Raw genomic sequence first — 27,866 nt, 5'->3', positions numbered from 1 at the left:
CATCATTTTTTGAGGAATTTGATCATTGAAAAGATAAGCTCACCACCTACTCTTGCTCTGTGCTACTAAAAGTTGCAGATGGATTGATAGATAATGTCATAGTGTTATCGGTTGAAATTGGCTGGTACCAGCTGACACACTGTTCTATTTTGTTTCCAGGAAGAATAAAATATTTGATGGGATGACTATCACTATCGGGTCCGAAAAAGTTGGATAGGTTGATCCCTCATTCCAAACCATCATTATTATATTGGCCTTTAAAAATCCAGCTTGGAGGACCTCTAGCCTGGCCCTTGTTCCCCCTCTGGGGGAAGATTGTAAAACCAGCTCGGCTGACACCAGTTGACCCAATCAGATTATCCACCAATTCAGATTAAGCTCACTTCTCTGCGCTGGTCTGAGTGGGGAATAACAGAGAAAAGTGACAAGAAACCACATGTGATGTGATGTGTCCTTGGCCAGACTTTGTGGTATGCAATATCGACTGCCAAGCCCCATGCAACACATCCAGACACATACAGATGTGCAAACACACACACACACACACACACACACACACACACACACACACACACACACGCACACCCACCCACACACACACGCACGCACACCCACCCACACAAACACAAACACACACACACACACACACACACACACACACACACACACACACACACACACACACACACACACACAGCAAGGAGCCATTCCAAATCACAGCTCCATCTCTGATCCCATCATGGTGATGCTCTGCTACGGAGCCCCCCTGAGGTGGGTGCAGCTCTGCCAACAGCTGGGTCCTTTCCAGCCCCCCTAAGTCTTACTCATGGAGACCCATCAGCTCTCATCAATCCTCGGCCATACTCCCCCTCAAACAACCGCTGACACACATGTATAACACGCACATGCACACACAAGCACACAAACCAATCAAGGACATCAGGCAAAGCGAAAACTTGATCGGCGGAAACAAGCTAATCAGATGTGCTTCAATTTGATGTGTGCTATTAGAGGTGTAACGATTCATTGGATTAATCGATGAATCGATTGTCAGTCCTATAGATTCAACTAAATCGATCTGCTAAAATAAATAAATAGAATGAATTGTTCTGGCTTCACCAATAATCGATATGAATGCATTTAATCGGATGAATCGTGATTCTTACTTATGATTAATGTTTTAATACGTTTAAGACTCTCTCTCCCCTGCCAGCATGTAGTCTACTGAAAATGTTAAAAATAACTGAGCGATGTTTAATTACATTTTTGTATTCAGCATAAAATATTATGCAGGACTACTTTTTTATAGAATAAATATGTTATTTTTTCACCTTTCAGAAGAATCGAATCGCCAACTAGTGTATCGTTAATCGAAGTGAAGCTAAAGATTCACACCCCTATGTGCTATGGATTTGTGAAAGTGTGTGTGTGTGTGTGTACCTAATCCAGGTCATCAGCTCCACAGTGTCTGGATCATAAAACTCCCGCAGTTCGGATAACTCCTCCATCAGCTTGGGCCAGAACTAGAGGGAAACAGGCAAGAGAGAAGTGATGGAAAACCCTGGGTTAGGGATCATTATGGCCATGAAGCATCAAACTAGCAATATATCTTAAATAACATCTGCACCAAATATGACAGTATACGTGACAGACATTTAGACTCTTCAGGCTTTGAAATAAATAATAGGCAGGCACACAATCATTCTTATGTCCTGTTGAAGCGCGTGCTTATCACTTCCTTCCGCAACTTCCAGTTCAGGTATTTTCCTTTTTGTCACATTTTTGCGCACAGCTTTTACAAATGGCTCCGTAAAGAGAGCGCCTATACAGTGATGAACATAAACCAGCAAGAAAATGGCATACCTTGTAATACAGGCAACCGATCATCAACAGTGGAACTGCGTTTCTGACAACCCTTAACTGTAAAAATTAAAGAAAGAGTCAGACAGAGAGATGCCTCAAACTGAAGACAAGCACAGAGAGACACAACACAGAGATAACCGGCAGACAGAGCAGCATTGCTCTCAAGTATCACTTCCTAGCTGATCCAATGCTGTTGTCATGTCAGGACCACACTGACATCTAGTGGCCTCGGTGGCAATGTCACCACCCGTGCTGAGCAGAGGCTGTGGATTCAGAAGCAGCTGGTCATCGGGCGGCTGCTGCTTCAAACAAGCAAATCGTCCTATGGTGTCCGAGCGCTGACCAAACATTGGCATTGAATGCTTTTGCTCAGATTCTTACATACGAATACATTTGATTTCCTGATCTTATTTATAACACATTAAAAAGTTATTGTGAGGCTGCTTCTGTAAACACACCAATGCTCTAATTTGTTTTGTACATTTTGTTACATTAAAGCAGGATTTGTTTTATAGCTAAACATATTTATTCCTGAAAGGTGTAAAGTTATAGAATAGTATTATGGCAGCTAGTCAACTATGTGCACCCAGCCAAGTTGAATATGCTACTTCACTAAGCAATAGTCAGCTTTAGGAGTGTTAATAGTTGTAGCGGGTTTGACGCGTTTAAAAAGGAAGTGGGGTGCCAGTCAGAGTCATATCTGACAAATAATAATATAACATAGAAAGAAAAGAGCTCGGTCAAACCATACAAACAATAGAGCAAATAGTATGAAGCAGTAAATGAAATGTAAAACCAAACCAGCACTGCGAAAAACAAATAGACCACAATTCAATTCAGTTTTCAATGTGTATTGTTCAATTTTGTGTGCAGAAAATTGCCCAATAGTCTCAAAGTTCAATCCAGCAAGGACAGAATCCAGTTTTCTCCGACTGGAAATATCCACGGGTTAATTCCTCCTCCTGACACGGACTCCAAAGACTCTTAGGCACCCACAACGTGGATTTCCCAACATGATCAGATGCCGAGGTAGCGCTCCACAAAACACAGTACTGGTGGCTCAGAGACACCCACGCAGACTTCTCACCGATCACATTCACACTGCGCGGGTCCTTTTCTTGGGGAATTGTGATTGGATGAAGCCAAGATCGTGGGTGTTAACAGTGAGAAAACGTCAGGTCAGGTGGGCAGTGATGCAATTACGACAGCCGGTCGCTACATAGTAGTCATATGACAAAGAGTGACAAGGTATAGGGTGTTGGTGGTGATGGGGTCAAACTCGGGACGTTCACCCAGGAGACTGGGGTTTGAGTCCTGTAAAAAGCCCATATTTATTTCTCAGTTTTCAGTCGCAGTTTGGTTTAGGTTATACAACAAAACTCCTCTACACTTCATTTGCACGTACAGTATCTAGTGTCAGATGCAAATAGCATTGTTGGCTATACGGAAACCTGGGTGCCTGTTTCTGCTACCTACATCCGGGTTTGATTGGCCATGGCTTTTCACACGCAGTTGGAAATAGCACCGTTATTTCTGTCACCGGGGCGCTAATAGCAACCGCCAAGTAGCACCATTAGAGAAACATAGATGCTGTGTTGGAATCAATGCAAATTATATTATATCTATGTCAACAACAAACATGTTGTTTACAGAAAAACTACAGGCTGTTGTCTGTCTACGCTGCACGGCGGTACGTACGCCTCCTCAGGAAACATGTCAAATATGACAGGGAATCTTGTGCCTTTTTGCAGGTGAACAACAGTTTGTTCCCAGTTGACTGTAGGCCTGCACGATATGAGGAAAATCTGCGATGTGCGATACCATTGTTCAATATTGCGATGAGATATGACTTGCGATAAATAAACAAATATTGAAGTGTGCATATTAGCTATACAGTTCCTGTCTTTCTGCTATAATAGGTACACTCAGTGTTTCCCCTAGAATTTTTTTCAGGCCCGGTGGTACCCGCCGAAAAAACCCTATACAGACGAGACGCGTGGGATGGTGTATTGGTGCAGTTGGATTAAGTCAGGTGGCACAGCAAGCAGTCTGCAATTCTGCAATTATTATATTTGCATTCAACATTTTTGTTCAACCAGAGTGTATTCAAGGTTTTCAAGGATTCAAGGAGAGAGTGACTTATTAAGGTGCCAGTTGATGGAAATTATCCAAAATTAGGGGCTGGAATAATATGTCTGGAAAATGAGGAGCATCACATTAATAGCTACAGATACTGTAAAACACTACAACGACATGAGTGCATATATTGTCTTATTTTATCAAGTAAAATATAAGTTATAGGTTTACTCAACAGCCTGGTAGTTCATAGAAATTCAGGTAGAAATAGGTTAACTCAGAGTTCCACAGCTTATCAAAAACAATCCTTATTTTATTAACATAGGCTGCCTAAGGGCGCGATCAGTAGCGTGCCTCGGCACGATTGCCCCAGGGGGTCCCCCGCGGCTTTGCATTCACACTGCTCCAGCCCAAACGGGCTTTGGCCCGTTAGCCCGGTTGTACAAAGGTCATCACGTCCTAATACTACACACGCATGGCTTGATGTTGTTTTTAAGGAGCGCCGTCTCTGCATATATTTCTATTAAACACTCGACCTGCATCAGCGAATGTGCGCACGAGCGGATCTGTGCGAGCAGGCAGCGCGAGGAAAGCGGATTTTGGACGGAGAAACACAGCGGCATTTTTCTTATAAATGCACCGGTCCGGTACCGGTCCGGTTCCGCTCACACCACGAGTCTAAAGAGTGCAACAGCTTGTCAAAATACAGTGTCAACTCCGTGTTTTCAAAGTAGAAAGCGACATCGTGGTGGTTTAACGAGGCGGAACGGCATCAGAACAACATCAAGCGTGTAAAGTACACGAAAAACGTAGCGGGAGCGCGTGGCGAGGATTGTTGCGGCCGCGCATCTTGCGGAGCAAGTCTACTGTGCTGCGCGGAGGCGCTCCTAATGTAAATGATTATTGATTTATGAATTAATTGATAGGTAGCTTATTTTTGGAGTATTGATTTATTTTTTTTGGCCTGTACAATGGTAGGGGAAACACTGGTTGTGTTGCAGGTGGTGATGGAGGTTTGTTGTGTTTCCTCTGGAAGTTGCCACAGCTGTTCGGCATGTTTTACACAGTCCCTGTGTTTGTAACACGTCGTCGCTACGGAATCCAAAATAACTCCAAATTGCAGAAGTGCAGTTCTTTTTCACCACAAGGTCTTCGTCAACCACATTTTCCTCGCTATTCTCTCCTTTCTCCGCCATCGTGTTACATAGCCTCGCAGTCGCCACAAAATTAACACCAATTAATTTGAGGGGGGCTCCGGAACACATAGGACCCGGGGGAACATAGGACCCGGGGACGCTGCCGGCGCCGACGGCTAGCTGTTGCTTCATCTGATTGGCCAAATGGTGTGAATGCATGGCGCATGTATCCAGGGCTCCATCTGATAGGTCAAATGTTCGCATGCTGGGTGTGAATACATGGCGCGTGTAAATAAAATTATTTTTATTCATCGCGTTTCAGGCATCTTTTGCGATGTGTTAACCGCGCATGTTCATATCGCGATGACGATGAAAATACGATTTATCGGTCAGCCCTAGTTGACTGGTTAAATAAGTTATTGTTATTATATTTAAAATACATTACTTTACTTTCACCATATGGCATCAGTGTGGTACATGCCCCAGAAATATGATTCTTGTATCACACATACCCTTCTTTTGAAGGGCATGAAAACAATGAGCTGTTCTTTACGAATCAGGACTAAATAGTTTAATTAGAGCATAGCTGTCAGTGCTGGAAAAAAACCTGAAACAAAAAACCTTGAAATGGAATCGAATGGTGACAGCCCTTGTGTTGAATGAAACTCAAGTATCGCTCTTTTTTTCACAGAAGAAAAGAAAACAGTACAGCAGAGCTGGAAGTGCAGTCGTTGTGTCGTCTTACCAGAACTTTACTGTTGCAGCTGAGAGCGTTGAACAGCAGAGTCCACAACTCCTTCCCACACACACCATAGGCTGCCACTGCACACATATGGCCGGTCCATATATACTTCATCCTAAGTGGGAGACACATGCAATATCAGGCAGTGTTTAAACGATTTCTCCAAAACGTCTCACCTGGTTAAATTCCCACTTACTACAAAATCCCTTCTGTTTGAAACTAGCAAATTAAGAATGCTAGTGTATGTGTGTGTGTGTGTGTGTGTGTGTGTGCGTGTGTGTCTATCATACAAGGACAGACGGATATCTCATGATTGCTGTCTAATTGTGATGCTTAGAATTCAAACAAGGTAACAAAATTGTCTTTAGTTTAGTGGACGACATGGTGAAGTGGTTCCAGTGCGGTTAAGCCTTAGTGTCTGCAACACTACATTATCATCTAAGTTCTGATTCAGCGCACATGAATTAGAGTTCCCAACAAACGAGAGAAAGATTGAGTGAACAGCAGAGAATGAAATGAGCTGAAACATTGTTGACAGCCAGGTACAGAGATGGAGCTGGCAGAGAGAGAGAGAAAGAGAGAGAGAGAGAGCCTCACAGAAATAAATCTCAGTACTTTTTTAATGCAAAGGAGCTGTCTGACAAAAACGAATGGCTTTCTACACTTTTGGCCTTTCGCCCTTCATCAGCATTTTAGAGAAAGTGCTGAAATCAAATGCGTCAGTTTCTGCACTACCTGGCTGCTGCTGCTGATGCTGTATGAAAAGCTTTCAAATTGTCCTTCCTTTGTGTGAATTCAATCAGTACTAATTCCTAACAGTGACTGAATGCATTGTATGATTTTTATGCTGTCAATTTTCCTCTATAATACTATTCGAATTTCATTCCATATCTTTTTCAACTTTCGAATTATATTTGAATATTTAATGCTCAAATTCAGCCGATTATTAATAATAAAGCTTTAGTCTACGATTTGGAATAACAAATCCATTCAGTCTATCAGCCATAGGCCTGCATAGAAGTTGACTAATGGGAGCCATTGCTCCAGAAGGCTCCCAAACATTACAAAAACATTACCAATAAATATGTTGAATTACCAACAGGTGACAGCTTTCTAGATAATTAATAATTAAGAAAGTAAAACAACCACATTGCCATTCTCCTGGGGACACTGTGTCCCCGTTGCCATGGCTACGCCCTCCTCATCTCACCATCAGCTCTACTTTCACTTTCTCACGTACATCCTGCTGTTGGTCACGTTCCAGATGAATAAGCAAATGGAGACGTGGGTCAATCTAGCAAGCAGTGAGCAGCATGAATGCATCTTTGGTATGACGTCATAGGTCCGTCGATATCTTCGTTTCATTTCACCGAGTGCTGCCGTGTGTGCGCTGTTATCTCTGCGTGTGCACTGCTGTGATTCAGAAAACATTATTGTTCATCAGACTTCATGTGTCAAAAGCATCCGTAATGCGGGTAGGCTTAGGCAAGGAGGGCGAGATTTGCTAACATTAGAAAATCTGTTTCTAAAAAATCGAATACTAATTTCAGCATTTGAAGACTATGCATTTTTTTTACTATTCGAATTATATTAAATTCCCGAAGTTCATTCCAACAGCCCTAATAAATATACAAATCCTGCCAACCACCCGTATACCAGAAGAACACAATCTGCAGCATTGGCATACACAGAGTAAACCGGCTTCTGGCAACACTGCACTCATTCTAATTTAAGCGACTCCAAATGAACGTTTGAAAACCTGCATCCAAATATTGCCATTTGCTTGTTAACTGAATAATTGCAGGTTGCATTTAACAAGAGAGAAAGAAATGATTATTCCAATTGCAATTGCTGTGATTTTCTTGACAGTCCTCACACACATGTCGCAGCCATGTCACAGGCTGCGACATGGCAGCCTGTGTTTGCAACTTGAAATGCACTCAAGAAATGTAATGATGATGCTATTAATGAGTACCACTCCACAATTACACATTATATATACTTGGGGGTCCGGGAGGGGAGGTTGTTGTGCTTAAGGTTATGAATGTGAAACAGGAAGAAATAAAAACTGCATGCCACATCTTGTGACATCATATCATCTTCTGGTTCTGGTTCAGGAGGCAGACACTGTTCCCACATTTAAGAGTCGGCTTAAAACGTTCCTCTTAGACAACGCTTATAGTTAGGGCTGGCTCAGGTTTGCCTTGACCCAGCTCTTAGTTAAGCTGCTATATAGGCCTAGACTGCCGGGGGATTTATATCGACACACTGAGTCTCTCTCTTTCTTTCTCTCTCTCTTTCTCTCTCTCTCTCTCTCTCTCTCTCTCTCTCTCTCTCTCTCTCTCTCTCTCTCTCTCTGTGCATGTTTCCTCCTGTTTATAAATCAATGATGGGGTTATTAATAACCATAAATTAGTTACAGCAGCAACCACAAAGCTGGCATTCTCACTAGGCTATTATATCATGTAAACACCACAGATCAACCTTAGTAACATTAGCATGTTAGCAGAAGTAGCATGTAAACAGTTTAGCTAGCTAATGTTACAACAACATTCATACAGAAAGTCTCCCGTCATGTGATATTTATCCACTGACTGAACGCAAACTTAGCTGAGCCTTGAGACACATAACATCATTGGTGTTCCAATGTATGTTCCATACTGGGTTTTTATTTGTAGCCTATAGATACTGGGTTTTTATTTGTAGACACTGGGTTTATTTTGTATAGATGTTTTTTTTTTTTTTAAAGATACTGTGTTTTTCTTTTGTATAGATACTGTGTTTTTCTTTTGTTTAGATACTGGGTTTTGGAGAGATACTAGGTTTTTCTTTTGGAAAGATATTAGGTTTTTCTTTTGGAGAGATACTGGGTTGTTCGTTTGGAGAGATACTGGGTTGTTCGTTTGGAGAGATACTGGGTTGTTCGTTTAGAGATACTAGGTTTTTCTTTTGGAGAGATACTGGGTTGTTCGTTTGGAGAGATACTGGGTTGTAGTCTGGTCACTGTAACTTAGTCCATTTACTTGGATCCATACAGTGAGTGCGGCTCACTGATAATGTTTTGCTGGAACACGAGTAAAATAATCAAAGAAGGCGTCCAGATGATCCATATTCTGAGTGATGTTGGCGCTCACATATGACAGCACTACTATAGAACTGTCACCTTCTGACACCACAAAATCAGTCACTGCTGTTTACAAACACAACAAAGGTCTATTGTTCTGACCCAACTATCAAGATGGGGCGAGTCTAAGTTTGTGAGGTCCAAACCGCAAAGCAGAACGTTTTTGTAGATAACTCAAAATGTGAAGATGCATCCAACATAAAGTGAATCACTTATTACTACAGGGAAATACCATAACTTGTATGACAGCTGGAGCAGTACAGAATTAGTTGCTCAAGCAGCACAGAAGCCCTGTTAATTGTTTTTTTAAATAGGAACATGTTAATGTGATGCACTCAATATATAAATCAATAAGCAAAAGCAAACAGATACTTTGTGGAGAGTGAGGATGCATGGGGTTTCAGTGCCTTACAAAGGCATTAACACCTTGGTGTTTCTTATATTTTGTTGTAATGCAATCCATTATTAATGTAGCTTTTTATTTAAATTATATGTGGATGGACCTACACAAAATAGTCAAAAGTGGTGATGTAAAATAAATATTTAAAAAGGCCTGAAAATGCACATCCTTTGCTATGAAGCCCCTAAATAAGATCTGGTGCTACCAATTACCTGCAGCCACATACTAAGGGAGATAAAGTCCACCTGTGTGCAATCTAAGCATCACATGATTTGCCAAATGATCTAACAGTTCCCATTAAATCCATTATTCCAAAATGGGGGGGAAATGTCACCACAACAAACCTGCGAAGGGAAAAGCATGACTCATGGACCAGGCAAGGAGGACATTAATCAGAGAGGCAACAAAGACACCGAAGAGACCCTGAAGGAGCTGAAAGCTCCACAGTAGAGATTGGAGTATATCTGTCCAAAGGACAACTTTAAGGTGTGCACTTCACAGAGCTGGGTTTTATGAAAGGGTCTCCCACATGCCTTTTGGCAAACCAGGTTGTAATGTTACAAAACAGGAAAAACAGCAAAGGGGATGCATACTTTTGCAAGGCAGTGGCACTGTAACAAGGTTTGCCATTTACTAACGCATATGGTCACAATTAAGACTAGCAGGCTTCCACCTATAAAACCAGCCATCTACAAGCAATTTTCTATTTAACTATTTATAATGACCTTAAAATAATTTGCATATTTGTGAAGCTCCTATCCTGGCCTCTTAACTTCCACAATTTACAATTATACATTATATAGCAGGCTACATCTTTTAGAAAAACAAAATACCTATTGGCAACTGATATGAATCAATTCAGAGCATATCTATTTCCTTTACACAGCTCTCAACATGGAGACAGCTGAGCCAGCAGCTAGCAGCGACTGGTGCAAAACAGTGCAAAAAACGGCAACAGTGCTACCAGAGCAAACAATGTTAAGCTGAATGTCTTATAGATAACTTTTAAAGAGTAAATGAACACAAAGTTTAAAAAAAAACAGTATTTTGGTCCCATCGCTGACGGTTACTTTAAGACATCCAACAGTGATGTCACTGGGTGCTGGGGTACACCTCACTATAACTACAGCAAGGTGAACACAAAAACCACTGGAGGTAAAAAATAAAAATAAAAACCAACTTGGCGAGGAAACCTGGGGAACACAGAAGTGCACACTAGAAAAGAGAGACTGCACTGGGTGGGAAATTGAGGCTGTTGCTGAAGTTGAGGCCAGTCATCAAACACCTGTTTCCTGGTCATAGTTCTGGTGTGACCAATAAGAGCAAATTTGTCAAAATCCAGCATGTCACAGCAGCAGTAAAAAAGTGCCAGCTCAGAGAGTGGAAACATTCTGGGAATTAAGAAGTGGCTGGATATGAAAGTCGCCTTCACAAATGTTTCTGTCGAACGGTGAAGCCGAGGTGCCAGCGGCGGAGTCAGGGCTCTGGAATCTGGCATCCACAACTGAGGCCTCAGCTGTGGTGCTGTTCCACAGAGGGGATCTGCCAATGAATGATGCAGTTAGGTGAACCAGAGAAATAGGCCATGGTGTTTGTGTGTGCCAACAAGAAAGAGAAGCAACAGAAAACAGGAGAATACGAGAGGGAATGGGGCTAATTGTGGAAAAGGAGCGATAAACAAGGTGAAATATTTTACCGCAGAGAAGGAGAGAGTGCCATGTGCAGTTGTTACTCTCTGCTTCTGTTTATCGTTAGACAAAGAGCAATTTAATTCTGAGGGCCAAACTGTACGTGTGAAGTTGCCTTTGCATCATTCAAGCCCATTTGTATGTGTAGGTCTAGAAATGATCCCATAAGGGTGTTTGAAGTACAGTAGGAATCTCTAAACATCCAAAGATATTGTGTTGCAACAAACGAAGAGAAGTTTTGCGACCGGAGTTGACTGCTTGCTAAAACAGCAGCCAAGTAATCACAGCCAAGTAACCATAACAAGGCACAGCAGGCCCGTCAAGCTGTTGATTTCTCCGCACGCAGTCGTAGAGTGCATGGGGCTGCAGTAAGAGACGCTGTGCATTTAAAGCCTTTGGAGTGTAGTGTCTTTTTTGTCTCGCCTTTCCAAAGCCAAAAAACAAAAAAGGAAAATTGAAAGGAATGGATTAAACAGTGTGCTAACAACTAAGCATAGCTCTTAGCAAGTCTGGCTAAGTAGCTTACTATCTTCTTACTTCAAAAAGGGTGTTCCATACACTTTTGGCCATTCAAGGTATGCCAGCGATCAGTCCTCTGTTGTTAAGAACCAGACAAGCATGTTTGTGTATTCTCCAGGGAAATATGAATATCCATTGGACAGACTACTGTCCATTTTGATTGATGTCTTTTGGACCGATCATTTCAAGCTTGATTTCCGATCAAGCTTCCTGGTGTGGTACTCAATGGTGTTCCATACTGAGTACAATCATGACTTCCATAACATGATTTCAATGTTGATTAAAGAACATTTTAAATGTTCAAATATTTAATTTGTGTAAAACACAATAACTTTATTCAATAACACTGCTGTAATGTCATATTGGCTACACAGGATTATGAACAAACAGCATCTGTGTTGCAAGACTTGTTGCATTATGGCGGTGGCGGTCATTGCACGCCATTGATGTTAAAAAATGCCCATTTCAAAGCATTTACTCAACAAAAAGGTTATATATATTTAACATAATAACAAAAAAAAGGGATTTTCTTCTTTGGTTGGGAATGACAGAGGCGGAACTGAAGATGACACTTATATACATTTAATACACAACCTGGAAGTATTTATTGAGTAATCGGTTGATACAGATGATGTGTACAGGATGCAGTTAGTAAACATGTTGGTTTGTGGCGTTACAGGTTACATAATACAAGATTAAATTCCCTGTTCGATACAAGCACAGTTACTGTGTGGTACAACTTGGTCCTCATAATACTCATAATTACTCATAAAAGTGTTACCTTTGCCGAATACATCTGTAAGTTTTCATTCTAAAGCATTCTTTTGTAATGTTAGAATGAAAAGGAAACAAGGCTTGGGCGACTGGACGTATATATATATATATATATATATATACTGCTGATTCCACGATAGAGCTGTCAATGTTCCTTTATAATACTATTCAAATTCCATTCCGTATTTGTTTCAATATTAAAATTAGATTCAATATTTAATGCTCAAATTCAGCCGATTATTAATAGTACACAGGGTTGTACGTTGCCAATGTCATCATCGGCAATGTGGTTTACTTCCTATCCAATAGAGGGCATTCCAAAAACATTACCAATAAATATGTTGAATTACCAACAGGTGACAGCTTTCTAGATAATTAATAATTAAAAAAGTAAAACAACCACATTGCCGTTCTCCTGAGGAAGCTTTGTCCCCGTTGCCATGGCTATGCCCTCCACGTCTCACCGTCAGCTCTACTTTCACTTTCTCATGTACATTCTGCTGTTGGTCTCGTTCCAGATGAATAAGCCGATGGAGATGCAGGTTGATCTAGCTAGCAGTTCTCCGCGTGTTATCGCAGCATGTAATGCGCGCTGCCGTCGGCTATTTCTAATAGTGAGATTGTGAATCAGAAAACGTTATTGTTCATCAGACTTCATGTGTCAAAAGCATCCGTTTATGCGGGTAGGCCAAGGCGAGGAGGGCAAGGTTTGCTTACAGTAGAAAACAAATTTCCGCATTCGAATAGGACAGATTTTTTTACTTTTCAAATTCTATTTGATTCCAAAAGTTCATTCCAACAGCCCTATTCCACGAGTACACTGCTGGTTGTTGTTTTTCTTGCAGACCATCAAATTGGCCTCCAAAGACTACGTGCCAGCACTCAAAGACTGGAGATGGATCCAACTATACAAGACTACTTAGCAATACTCTCATTCAGCAAACTAACCCAGTAGCACAAAGAGGCCAGCAAGGGCAGAGAGACAGCGGGGAAAACAGCGTGAAGAGCCAGCATATTTCATGGTCTAACTCAATGAATTATGGGTTTATGTGGACCAAACCAGACCTGCTGATCGTTGGAAGTATTGGAAATATTAACAAGACTGTTTTGGTAGGTTTTATTCTGTTTCCATCTAATTCGAATGAAGTGGGTTTTACGATGAGTTTAAAAGGCAATTAAGGTAGTCTGAGTTTGGAGATATAGAAAAATGAGAGTTGTATTTTCTTTTCGTTTAATAGGGAAAATATGTGTTGTCATACAATTCAACATTTTATCCAGATGTATGGCTATAGCTGATAAAATCTACTATCGAAAATCAGCCTACAAAATCAATGGTCCCCTTGAAAAAAAGACTTCTGCCAGAAATCAATGACCTAATCTTTCAAATATTATTGGGATTATTTATTATTTTTGTTAATCTGCCAGAAAATCTGTCATCATTGTGAACTGCATATGTGCAATCTTGACAGGAGTAGCAACGGTAACCAGAGGGGCAGGGCTTAGCAAGCACACAGTTGCTCCTATTGCGTTGAACAAACAAACATGACACACGTGGTCCGACGGTGTCCTACCGAGTGGTGTCGCTATCTGATAGAATTCTCCACTGTGGGACGCTGATCAAGGCTAAGATGGACCACTCAGACACATGAAAAGCATTTGAGAGGTACTTTCCACCATCTGCTCATGAGCGTGCACAATCAAGAACAAAGCCATCAAGAGGAACAGAACATCTGAATAGTCCCCGTCTGGAAACGATACCAAGGGGACGACTGAGGAATGTGCGTGAACCCACATATCTGCGTGTACACGATCCTGCAATTACATGTGCATGAGCTCACCTCATAGTGCTGAAAGCCAGGAGGCCGTAGAACAGTGTATGCAACAGATTATAGGCCACGTCTGGACGGAAAGCCACCACGCGGCCGTCTCCGGCTCCTTTCCTCTCCTCGGCTGAACCTCCTTTAGGTCGGCTGGGAAACCAAAAAGAGGCTGTGAGACATCAGACAACAGTGATGCATAAAACATTCCAGTCAGATGCTTAAGAAGAGAGCCAGAAGGGTAGGTGGGTGGAATTGATATCATTCAGATTATTCAGATTTCAGTAACTGTTATTCAGATTTCATTAGCTGCTACGCACAGGCAGTCAGGCAATGATACACCCCCACGACCGTCTGTGTCTGCAGGAGTCAGCGGGGCAGACAAACAGAGAGGGGCCTGAGGGCAATGATGTCACTCCCACGATTTGGCCTCCCGCACCGAATCAGACGGACACTCGCTCCCATTTGAATACAAATCCAATCTGGCTCTTCCTTCGACGAGAGGTGGGCTAAACCAAATTATATTAATTCCTGAATTGGCAAATAGCCCTTTGTTCTATGAGGTTAGTATTCCAGCCCTCCGACGGCAGAGGGCGAGTTGTTATGCTAATGTGATTAGTTCAATGCAGCACCTCACCTTGCACCACAGGCAAATGAAGCTTCGAAAGGCAGCTGGTAGAATATTCTGTTTTCCAGAGCGTGAAGCAATGATGTCATTACTGAATCAGCAGTGATGAGCGGCAGAGACATGGGGACGGGGACTACTACTTGGACTGTGTTTCTGCTCCGACGGCCACCCCAATGTCCTTTTCTAACCCGGATCTAACGTTACGCCCACTAACTTGTTCACTCCTCCCAAGTTTGAGGATTGAAAAGTAAATACTTGCTGACATAAAGTGCTAACCTGAGCTATCGCTTTGTTGCAAGTTAGTCATTTCCGAACTAGAAGAGGTTGAAAAATAAATAAAGATTATATATTCATCAAAGAGTGAAGTTGTTCATGAGGGGCGGACATTCACATTCGCAGGATCCATGTGGGTTCTGTCTGAAGGAATTTTTAAAATCTTGTCACTGTGTTAATTTAGGTCAAATTGACCTGATTGAGAAGTACTTACATAATATTATTTACATATTTCAACCGTAGAATAAGCCAAATCTGCATATATACACATCAAATGCACACCCTCACACACTAAACTGGTCATTAACTTTCTGTGAATGTCGAGAGAGAAACAAAGAACAGATTGACAGCTTGAGGAGCTCACTCAGCTGCTGTTTCATCGTGAACGGTAATAGAGTGGAGGTATGACTACAAGAAACGGTGGAAATTATAGTTCCAAAAGTTGCTCAAGGACACCTCCCACGCCCCCCCCCCCCCCCCCCCCCCCCCTCACTTCCTGTCACCTACCTCAGCTTCTGCAGTGCAACCACTGCCGACGTGCCGCTGAGCAGCAGCAGGGAGAGGATGTAAGGGTACAGCAGCAGGGTACCAGCCAGGCGCTCCAGTGTGTCGAGGGGCAGCAGGCCAAAGGCCTCCTCACACAGATACAGGCTGGCATCGAAATCTCTGCAGGAGGGGGAGTAAAAGGAAGGAGGGAGGGAGGGAGAGGGGAGGTGATGAAAGGGAGGGGTAGAACAAGTGAAAGGGGAAGATGGACACAAAAGAAACTTGTCTATGGTGTGTCAGCTTTCATCTTTTGGTTACTCTGTTGATGAAGCTAAAGTTTCTGACGCTGCACTCCATTAAGTATACAAGTCCGGCCTCGTCATTGGCATTATATCATTTCTAATAATTATATATAATTTATATAATGGGTTTGAAATGTTTTCCACCGGCCCGACCCTACGACCCAGGACATTGTTCTTCAGATGTGCTCATGCAGTAATGATGGTGTTTATTGCCATCCAACTCATTTGGTCTACGAATGCAGTTCAAGACCCTGTGACCCGTAAATGAAGTTATCTTGAAATGTTATCTATTATGAAATGAATAAATCATTATTAAACATTATTATGGGATGCACCGACCGGACTTTTTCAGTCCCAATGGGCTTCGGGGATCCGCCTGCCGTTACCAGTGTTGAATGAATAAGCTGGGATCATTATTTTTATGTGTTTAACTAAAACAAAATATAGCAAATAAATACATAGGTATACGTTCACTGAATTGATGTAACTGAAATAATATATCGTTCACCAGTAACTTGGTAAAAGAAAAGGAATTACGAGCAGACCTTTATAATGCAGCAACAAATTGTTTGGGAATTAAACTTTGAGTATCTGATGGATATGATGTGCACACTTAGAATGGAATAGATCGGCCCCGTGGTCACCAGCTATTTGAAACCATACCGGCCCGGTAGACCATATCAGTGCACCCCTAATTTATATGAGGTAGATATTAAGGGAAGTCTCCAAACATGCACCAGATATCTTATCTGTCAAGTAGTAGAGTAAAAAGTTTTACCTCTGAAATAAAATATACGTATGACAGAGGATATGAATTATGGGGAAGGTGTGAGATTAAAAAAGTGTATTCTTCCTCCCACTCCCTTTCGGACATGTAAAAAAAATGATATTCATATATATCTCTGCTTTCTAGTTGTGTAATATTTTGTTTTCTGTATGACACTTTCGGTATTAATTTTGACATGACATTTTGAAATCTAAATCTAAAATGTAAAGAAGTAGAAGTAGATAGAAACATAAAATGGAAAACCTAAAGTGAAGTGCAGGTTCCTCCCCACCTTCCTCCCTCAGTCAAGCACTTGAGTAAAAGCTCCTAGTTACCTTTGACTACTAGTTCATATAAGTGAGTCACTAGGATGAACTCTAGACACGTCAGTGATTTATGTATGAAGCAGACCTGAGAGCAGTTCTTCTACAAACAAACTGCATTACTTCATTGACTGAAGAGAGACCTGCAAAAATGAAGTGTGTTATATCATCACGATACAACGAAAAATGGCGAGACACAACTGTGTGCCATACAGCAAATGTTTTCAAAATGGATGTGTTATCTCAATATGGCACGAATGCCATGCTAATGGCGATACCGCGTCTGCTAAACAGCCGTGCTGATAAGTAGTTGAATTGGGAATTGAGATATCAAAAAACATCGGGCATTAAAAAACAGAAATCAGTCCTGGTGAGTGAGAGCAACAAGGACAGAGGGGGAGGCAGAGACAGAGCGTAGAGAAAGCGTTGCATTTTTCCAACCTCCTGAATAATTGAAGGGCCAGTTGTGTGGCGGTGGGTTGTGAGCGGTGTTATCTGCCTCCGCGGAGCAGCTCGACACGCACGCACAGTATCAGATCGATGGGAGGCCCGATGGCGTTACCTCGACATCTCATATTCACACGCACCAAAACTCCAGGTGCCACAATACTGGTGTTTGGTGAGTAATACAGTCAAGCTGCTCCAAGTCCGAATGGTGGATAGATTCTGACTGTGCAGGCGATGTGTATGCATGAACTGCTGTGTGTGAGCACGTCCTCGTGGCAAAATATGGATTTGTGAAAGAAAAGTGCGACCGCGTTGGAGAACAGAAACACGCTAATCTATGCGTGCGTGTGTGTGTGTGTGTGCATCTACCAGTGTGTGTCCGTACCTCGTCGGCCCCAAGGCAAACTTGGACTTGATGAATTTAAAGATGTGTTCGTCTGATCTGAGCTGAAGTGCTTTCTGTAAACACACACACACACACACACACACACACACACACACACACACACACACACACAGATACGGTCGTTTTGTCAAGGCCATAGATCAACAGGCTGAGATGTATAAATAGTAAATGAAGCACACTGAGATCACACGGGGAGCTTACATCACACGGACGAGTTTCAGATACATGCAGAGGAGTGAAACGTGGGGAAAACAAGGAGGGAGATACGGGAGCTACAGAGATGAAACACAAAGTGGAGGAGCACCTTGGCCAGGTAGTTGATGGTGAAGGTGAGGAGGAGAACCATGGCGCTGTGGAGAAGCAACTTGCCCAGACGAACCAGCAGGCTTCCCGTCTTCAGGCCAGGCTGCAACAGATGATTTAATTTCATTTCCATTCAAAATTCAGCAGTGACGGCTGTCCGTTAAACCACGGGAGTCTTGATTCACAACAGTTAACAGATCACTGCTTTCATGCCCTGAAGTAAAAAAAAAATAGGCTGCATGGTATCAGGCTTGATATTCTTTTGGAATGTACCAAACTAAAGCTATATGGTCACATTGAAATAATGTATAGTAACAAAAACCATGTAATGATCACAAACTGTTAAAGACAAAAACTAAAAGAAGAACCCCGAGATGGCAGTAGGGTCCTTTATGACCACAGCTTTCAGCCGCGGGGTCTCCTCACCATCAATGTACGTCACGCCAAGTGTCTGACAACAATGTATGCACCTTTGTCACCAAGACAAATCCCCCTGTGCAAAAAATCCTTCTCCGCAATTAATCTAATTCTGATTCTGAACACATATTTCAGCCCTATCTAAAAGATGTTCATGTCATGGCTGAACATTTAGCAGATTTTGACCATGAATGAGACTTCTACCTGAGCAAGACTCCAGAAGACACAATAACAAACAGCGTGGTTCAAGCAAAAGGAAATTGAAAACATTTGATTTCTGTGGGTTATTTCCATAATGCTGTCAGACTCTTATAATAACAACCTGAGCCTGCGAATTTCAAAAACAAGCACTTTTAGTAGACAGACATTGCAGTGGATTGACACGTTGCAGCTCTCTTACTCAACACTGGTCCCATTTCAAAAGTTGTTGTCCCCATTATTCACTTAGACGAAAAAACATGGGGAAATGGAGTCCAGATAGAAACCTGCTGTAAACCTTTATTATTATTTATTAAATAAAGAAAAATTCACTGTCACTCGTGATTTTACAGAGGGATGCTTCTTTTATCTGACAAATGACATTTGGTCGAGTAAAAACTCCAGCTTGCACATTAACCAGGCAGCAGCCAAAAGTTTCATTTTGGACATTAATATTAATTAGCTACAGCTGATATAATTCACTGTCAAAAGAGTCTTCCCAATCAGTGGAGTATTAAAAAAAGGGAAATCTGTTGTCTGGTAACTGAAGAGTGGATGTGCTCCGGTCTTTTTTCTCAGAACATAACATTTGAATGTTTGGACTTGGGAGGATATCAACTCATTCCAAGCCAAAGGTTACGAGTTGTTTGTGTCTAAGTGGAGTCTAAACATCAGATTTATAATACGTGACTGAAAAGAGTGACTCGAGTCCACACCTCTAAAACATGAAGGGGTTTTTAATGAAACACTATAAGAGCATGTGATATATATATTACAAATTATCTAAAGCCAAAAATGAAATCTGTCTCTCCATTCCACTTTCATCCCTTCACTTTAGAAGTTTCTCTAATTGTTATTGTGATAAGATCTGATTTAACTAAATTGCATTTGGACCCGACAGGAAAATATGTCTCCCGCATACAAATTGGAATTATGTCCTGCAAAAAGCGACTCCAGTACACGCCGTGCAGGATAATCTCCTACCTGTGTTTTGTAAACGAGGTACCACACATGTCTGGATATTATTCCTCTGTGCAACTTTGACACCAACACTGTTATATTAATTCTCTGCGTTCCCAATTCCTTCCTTTTCTAATTGCTTTAACTTTTATTCTACACACACACACACACACACACACACACACACACACACACACACACTAACACTAACCTGGCAGTGTCTGACGAAGAGTGCAGCTACGATGAAGCTCAGGACCAGTGATCCCAGTATCATGGAGTTACAGAACTGGAGGAGCCACACACTCAGCAGACTGCTCACTTGAACAAGGTATATGGTGGTGACCTAGAGAAACACAAACACACACACACACACACACACAGCGCTGTGAAACACAAGCCAGTAGCCTCCATGTTACATGGATGTCCATAGAGCATACAGAGTATTGCGATAATTTGTGAGGCAATTTGGTATCGACACACCAGATAATAATTTTTTATGCCATAAACAGAGGATGGTGGTCATCAGTCAGTCTGTCTGCTTAACTGACAAACATTTTGCTGCAATAAAAACAGTGAGATGAGCCTGAGTGAAAAATCATATTAGTAGGTGTGGGACAAAAAAAACATGTAACATAACATAGGTTGGCACCGAGAAAGAATAATGAGGGTTTTTCTGATCAGGCATCCAACAAATAGGGACTATTATCTTGTTGCATTGGTTTGTTTTTAAGCGATGATTGAATTCAAATATTGAAGTATTTATCAGACATATTTTTTGATTTATTTGTAGTAAATGAATCATTTTATTCATCTGAAGAAAAAAAAAAAAAATTGACAAACGGCATAATTTGCAGTTGAAAATTGCATGGTGTATAAAATACCTGCAAACACACTAGCAAAATGTATTGATAAACCTTTGACTAAACTTTAAAATGTCGATTACTCATAATAATAACCCATACATTTGCTTTTTACTGTTTATCTCTCAAAATGAAGGATTGTTCCATCAGATTTGGATTTGTTGCAGAAAATAAACTCTGTGGCAAACAAACATTCACGATACGTTCGGCAATTTATTCAAGCACAAAACCTTCGCAAATGATGACCACTTTCATACGGTCTTATATATACCTGTGGAGCCGACCATCTAAGTATGGGGCCCTTCATGTTGCCGTACCTGTGTGGTTGATAAGAAGTCAGCACAGTCCAGAGTGAATATGATGAGAGCCTGAACGAGCAGGATGAACTGGTTGAACTGCCACGTCAGGCAGAAACAGAACGTGGTCACGTACATCAACCACACCATCACCTTCTGAAGAGGAGAAACACACACACACACACTGAGGTTAGACATTTAAGTGGTTGTTAGTGGCCCTCCTGTTGTACTGCCAGCTCTTCTAGAGAGGGGGGTTTGTGGGTTGGAGGTTACCTGCTGTAAGGTGCTGAGCTGAGGCCTGAGGTAACAAGTGATAGCGGCGACCTGCAGCGCTAGGAAGGGCAAAGACCAGTTCTCTCTCAGGGAGATGGTGAACTCCACACGAGTGGTGTCTATCCTAAAAGAAGGGACGGAGAGTTGGTGGTCAAAATCAAGTTTCAAAATGATACACATACAACATCAAAAATGTGCGACTGGAAGCCAACAGGTTTGCCGGTCAGTCGATTTCTTCGGCCGACGTCAGCCTATTGCAAATATATGGTATCAGCGCAGATATGTTCCGATACCATTTTTCCCCTCCCGATACCGATACTCGTGCCGTGGGTATCGGCCGATAACGATACCAGTGTGTTTAAAAAAAAAATAAAATAAGAAAAAGATCATACTTCACCTGCATGACTGTGTGAATGAATACAGCAAATGGAAGCCATTTATTTTTTTATTTATTTTTAAATAGAACAGTATAAAACAGTAGTGCAAATTTGCAACACTTGTGCCACCCCTCGAAATTGAGTCTTTGCATATGTTGCACAGGGCTCTCAAGTTTTTAACTTAGTTCAGCGTGAAATTTTGGCTGAAGGTACGTGTCCACAGGCAGTGTTATTTCTACGCTTCCCATTCATTGTCTATGTAAGAAGCCATGCAATGCCTTTGCGTCGCGTCGAGTTTCGAGAGACATTAGCTCCTTTTAACAGGTGTCTTCTTCTTCGCCCCTCGAAAAAACAGCAGCTGCCAATCGCAGCACAGCGCAACTGTTTTATGAGCAGCGAAGAAGAATTGTGTCAGAGCTAACCAGTAAATAAATTCCTATTTCTAATATTCTAATAATGATGGGTGCCTGGACTCCAGTACACGCCGATACCGATGCCCGCATTTTTCAGCAGTATCAGAGGCATTTCCGATACTGGTATCGGAATCGGAACAACTCTAGTGCATACGCAGGCCAAAATGCACGGATATGTAAGATTCATTTTTGAAGAATCTAATGTGATAAGGGCAGCTGGAATGACTCAGAAATGGTGTCATTTCAAAGTTCAATAAATAAATAAATACAAATAAAATATCAAGGTGAATGCTAAACTATATAAATGGCTAAATTAAAAGAAAAGGGAATTAAAAACAATAAAATAAGCAGGCAACTCAGATCCATTCAGGATATGATTTCATGACAAAAGTCTGTTTTTAGACAAGACTTAGAAGAAGACACTCAATCAGACAGCCTTATTTATGTATAATAAATTATAAATCAATGTGAATAATGTCATAAATAATAAAAAAAAAACATGAATATTGGCTGTTATATGGATATTTTTACTCCATAATATTAGAATCGGCGTTAGCCCCAAAACTCCCATAATGGTTGATCTCTCCTTACACCCAAACCAAATGCAACGTACGGTGCTGATGTGTGTTGATGGTGAGAACGGACCAGAGGACTGATTTAAAGTTCCGTCTGATGGCAGTGGGCACAAACCAGCCCCCGAGGTCCTGGCCTCTCAAGTTTGGGCTTTTGCATTATACAAGGTCCCAGGGAGCTTCAAGAGAAATACTGAAATCTGTTTGTTATTAAAGTGTTGGTTGAGAATGCCGAAGCCGCTCCCGTCTGTACGACTGGAAACATGCAGGCAGCAAACATGAACAACTTGATAACAAATCACCTCATCTGATCCGTCCACCAAACAGAACTGTGGAAATGCCAAGTTATGATTTCACAGGGAGTTATGAGCTGTAAACATGTTTCATCTTTTCTCTCATTGATTTCACAATAAAAAAAGAAAAGGAACCTGCTCATTTAGAGTTAGACAGGCACTACAGGTACACACAGGCCACGGATTTCCTTTAAACACATCTCAACAGTCTGAATAATTCACCACTCGTCAAAATAAAAGCTTGAACAGGTGATGTTGCATGCTTAATTATGGCCGCCATCCATCTTTCAATGGAACTGAAGGCAATGGAATTCTCCACACGGCACCGAGTCCTGAACCCTGATTATGAACCTCTGAGAGGTTTGTAATTCATGCATAGTGTAAGAACTTTAGGTGACCTTTGTTTTTCTTTTCCACTCAAACAGAAACACGTCTTAACATTCACACCTGACAAGAGAACGTGAATCTAATAAAATAGCCTCATTCACGGAATTTCGACACTAAAGCGGCTCGTTCAACTGATTGGATTATTTTCCTTGTATATAAAAAAAAGGATCCAATGTGACCTTCACAGCACGGCTGTCCTTACAAGGACGACCTTGTGCTTAATCTGATAATTTGACGGCTTTTACAAATACATACATAACGACTTGAAAAGTAATAGATATATTATTGTAGTTGTTCTCAGAAGCTGGATATGACTTAGAGTGATGCATTTTAATAATGGGCAGAAAAAAGGACAGCTGGAGTGTTTTGTTTTCCAGAATCTGATACAAAAATATGATTTGGGGACACGTGATTTCTACACATTAATGCGACTAAGGGATTAATGAATCAAAACGGATTCCTTCATGGAAGCAAATAATGTGATCAAAAGGATCAAAGCATACACGGAAATGAATAATTTTAGCATAATATTCAGGGTAATTTTTTTTTAAATGAGAAAAAGAGTTTAATGCTTATTTCAGATGGCGAAAAATTCACTCATTCATGACCTCAGAGGAGAATATCCTGACAAATATCAGAATGTTTTTTATTTTTTAATCAAATAAAAGGTTTAAAGTAAGCAGTTATATGATATGCTGACCACTCACAGACTGGCATCTGAAGTTTCACAACACACACTGAGAAACAACATCCCTATGATTTGTCTGGTACTTTCTATCTGGTGGCATTAATCATCAAAATACACTCATTCATGAAATGTTAGTAAATCTGTGTGTAGATTTGCACATAAATCACCTCCAGATTCATGAACCTCCTGTCAAACCTCTGATTTGATCGTGTGTGTTTATGAATGCCAATCAATCAATCACAGACTGACAGCAATTAGCATAAACCCTGCCCATGAAGCACCATATAAGGAGGTGATGAAGACTGGAACGGTGCATCCTGTCGACATGATGCAAGCAAAGAAAGAGACGCTGAAATTTAAGTTATTTCTGTAAAGTTCTGTGTCTTAATGAAGCAGACGATGTTCTCTTGTTACTGTCGAACTTTAACCTGGTGCTCAAATATATGAAACAACAACAACTCTGAGGTACGGTGGCTGAGGAGGAACACACAAGAAATCAATAGAATACAACGTGGAGCTGAGGAGAACGATTTGATGTGCTTCTGTTAGTGTGACTGATGCCAACAACGCTGTGTATCGTCTAAGCCATTGAAATGTGCACATTATTTGTTTTGGCTCCACTGCTCGTTCTATTTATTCCTGCAAAACCTCACCCTGCTTTGAGTGGGTTTAGTTTATATCGAAGTTAGCCTGCTATGCTGATTTGAATGGGGATGTCTGTTCTATTCATATTTTATTTCTGTGCAAAGACATATTTTACTTTTCTTATTTTGGGTAGAGCATAGATGGATAATTCATAGTGCTGCTCCTCCACTGTTGAGCAAACAAGCAGAGCTTCCAGGTCTGCCTGAAGGGAGGTTGTAGCATCCCTCTGCCTTTAAACAATCTCCTTTTTCTTTTAAGCTCCACGTCCTTTAAAGCCAAGCTAAAGACCCACTTGTTTCCTGCTATCTATGAGTCCTGAGTTGTGCTGCTGTGTTTTGTTTTATTTATTTACTTTTATTTATTGGAATTTTGCAGTGTTTTTAGTGGTTGTTTTTACTGAACTGTTTTTATTCTTATTGATGGAAAGCGCTTAATGCATAAATCTATTATTATTATTATTATTATGTGGAAACATGCACTTTTTTACTAAGGTATGAAGAATATGACTCTCCAGGCTTATGAATCACACACGCATCCATGGACACTTTACACACATGCACATTTGCAATACACCCCCATAGCCCCCCTTCCCACGCCTTCGCCGCTTTCACCCCCCAGTGCGTCAGGCAGGGTCCGCTGGCAGCGCCGTAATGGCAGCGACTGGCTGTCTGTCTGCGTTGGTACACACACCCCCCCCCCCCCCCTTCCCCCCTCCCCTGGTGCAGTTTGTTGTTGTTCTCATGTTGTTAAGTGTGCTCGTATGTTGCTTTCTCGCTGAGGTTTTTTTTCCCCGGTTCCACACTGTGCTCCCCAACAGGAACACAGTCTGGGAGCTGCCTTTTTTCTCCTCCCCGCTCCTCTTGTTCTCCCCCCTTTCTACCCACTTTTACTGACTTGTCATCCCGTTATGTCTGTCTACTATATGTACTGTATGCTGTATATGTACGGACGGGGTGATTCTGTAATTGCAGTGACAATAAAGTTATACCATACCATACCATTTTAAGTCATCAGCATTAAGATTATGATATGTCATATTTTCGTACTTGTATTATGGGGTTATTATGAGGATGAAGTGTGTGTGTGTGTGTGTGTGTGTGTGTGTGTGTGTGTGTGTGTGTGTGTGTGTGTGTGTGTGTTGTCTATTTGTAGTGGAGATGAGAGGTTTCGCTCTGTGTTGCATCGTTTCCAGAGACAGCAGATGGATAGGAGCTAGCCGCTAAATATGGTACAAAGCATCTTTGTACCATATTTAGCTTTGTATGTATACGCTCCCCATATGAATAAATAAAATGAAATGAATTACCAAAAGGTCAGAACTAGCGCTGAACCAAATGCACAGAAGCAAAACTGTGTTATTTTTGTATGTACTCCCGTCACAAAATACCGGCTGTTGCAGTGATGGCTTCCACACAAAGGCACGGTTATCACCCACCTGTTGAGGATGTACCAGATCCCAGTGAGCGTTCCGGCCAGCCAGGAACCAGACAGCAGCCATGCCGTGAGGTACAGAGCGATCACATACACCGCTTGGAGCGAGAACACTGTGTAAATGTAGAAATACACTGGCTCCAGATAAGACTGGGCCACACACACACACACACACACACACACACAGAAACCATTAGCTCATTAGGTGCTGTAAATGAACACAGTTGACGGCAGGGACTGTGTCTGAGTCTGGCACTCAGGAACATTGTGGCATTTGCAAAATTTGGTCTGATATTTCACTTCCTGGCATTCTTGTCACAGCAAGATTTCAGAGGGAAGCTAAGTTACTGTTTCTCAGTTAATTGATATGCCAATACAAAAACCTTTTCCAACTGTGTGACAAGTGCAGCTGTGCCAAGCCATGTCAGCTACAAAAGACCAAAATGTAGAATGCCACAGCACCTCAAACTGCCTGATAGTCTCCTTATATGACTATCGTTCAAAAAAGGCACCAGGAATGTGGTTAATAATAATGACTTTTGATATCGTTTTTACATTTTTCACACGGGAACACTTTCTATGAAAAGGAGACGAGTCACAGAGACAGTCAGTCAATCAGTTCGTGTCAGAGTGGTTTCTCTAATCTTTGTGTTTCACAAGTCGGTAGTAAATAGCTGACAGCTGAGTGATGTGGTACCTGTATGGGTAACAATCTGTAGAGAACGCCAAGGAAGACCTCTTGGTAGATATTCATTCGCTGAAGGAGATTTATGGTCCTCTTGGATTCTGTCAAGTTGTCATGGATCAAATCGGAGAGCCCTGGAAACACACACACAAACACACACAGACACACATTTCTTCACAGTGACACAGGCTGATAATTGTTATTGGGAGGAAGGAGTATTATTCGTGAATTCTCAAAGCTCACTTTGCTCATTTACGGCGTAAGGGGCTGTTAAAGGACAATAACAGTGTTTGAAATGTCTGTCAACCCCTAAAGCCACAGATTGCTCAGCTTGATTTTAATTCCCTAATTGCTGAGCGTACAATGGGTGTCTGAAATCTGCCGGTGCATTCAACCTTGAATGCCCTCAAGCATCGCTCCCTTTGCTCAATTAAAATAACTAAGTACTGTTGTACTGCTTCTTCTCCCCAAAACTCTAAATATGTCCCAGCTTTCGTGGTGTGTTTTATAGCACCCTACTTCATCTGCAGGGAGCATATAAAGCCTTTAAATCTCCACTAACATCATAAAAGCTCTTTTAAAAAAATAATTAAATACATTAACCTTTGAGTTGGAGCAGGGGAGCTATTTAACACAGCAAAACACAGCAAAATGTCATCTCTCCAATTGAGTGTGGATATAGTTGAAGGTGTCATTTAGTACCTAAAGTAATCAGAGAGAAGGAGCTGCATCTGGACCTGGGTGGTAGAGAACCTCTCCTAAACAACATCCTGCAGGAAAGCCTGTATACGGATGATGAAGTTCTACTAAAGAGGCTTTCAAAGTTGCTATAGACAATGTTTCTACTACATATTAACAGTGGATTAGGCATGGGACAATGGCCAAGATAACTGCAATTAACAATATTGTCCCAATAATGATCAAAACATGCTTGAATCTCACTTTGCATTTTTTAAGGGACAGATGTTTGGATTACGTATCGATACTGCGATGCAATAGTTCCGTAGCAGGATGTGTGAAGTTGGCAAACCAACTTAAAGTGGCAGTCCGTAACATTTTCATCTATTTAATTGTCTTTTAGGTGACTATCTATCAAAGAGTGAGTTAAAACAATGGTGATTGATTATGTGACCCAATAATGAAACTGCTTCTACTTGCTGCTTTGCCCAGAAATAGGATCTCCGTGTCCGTGGCGATATTCCCGCGCAAAATTCAAAATGAGTGACACTTTTTCCGTCAGTCAGCAGCTGTTGGTCTGCCCAGGTGGAGCTACTCTGCGGTAGCGTATGCTGCGTTTT

At 41.5% G+C, this 27,866-nt stretch overlaps 1 protein-coding gene across 1 annotated transcript in view; it reads right to left on the bottom strand.

Annotated features, from left to right (window-relative positions):
- The window catches only part of dpy19l3 (dpy-19 like C-mannosyltransferase 3), a 69,938-nt gene that overhangs the window by 23,322 nt on the left and 18,750 nt on the right, over positions 1 to 27,866 (bottom strand). The window contains exons 5-16 of the mRNA XM_084006977.1: positions 26,581 to 26,702; positions 25,888 to 26,033; positions 21,078 to 21,201; positions 20,826 to 20,960; positions 19,860 to 19,991; positions 18,075 to 18,176; positions 17,750 to 17,823; positions 15,548 to 15,706; positions 14,161 to 14,292; positions 5,821 to 5,932; positions 1,864 to 1,920; positions 1,441 to 1,523 (exon numbers count right to left, since the gene is read on the bottom strand). Coding sequence (XP_083863103.1) covers positions 1,441 to 1,523; positions 1,864 to 1,920; positions 5,821 to 5,932; positions 14,161 to 14,292; positions 15,548 to 15,706; positions 17,750 to 17,823; positions 18,075 to 18,176; positions 19,860 to 19,991; positions 20,826 to 20,960; positions 21,078 to 21,201; positions 25,888 to 26,033; positions 26,581 to 26,702 — 1,378 coding nt within the window. The remainder of the gene's footprint in view (positions 1 to 1,440; positions 1,524 to 1,863; positions 1,921 to 5,820; positions 5,933 to 14,160; positions 14,293 to 15,547; positions 15,707 to 17,749; positions 17,824 to 18,074; positions 18,177 to 19,859; positions 19,992 to 20,825; positions 20,961 to 21,077; positions 21,202 to 25,887; positions 26,034 to 26,580; positions 26,703 to 27,866) is intronic.

The sequence above is a fragment of the Eutrigla gurnardus genome (genome assembly GCF_963514095.1).
Source record: "Eutrigla gurnardus genome assembly, chromosome: 1".
Lineage (NCBI taxonomy): Eukaryota > Metazoa > Chordata > Actinopteri > Perciformes > Triglidae > Eutrigla > Eutrigla gurnardus.
Note: the sequence above shows the minus strand (reverse complement) of the source record. Positions and strands in the feature narration are given on the sequence as shown.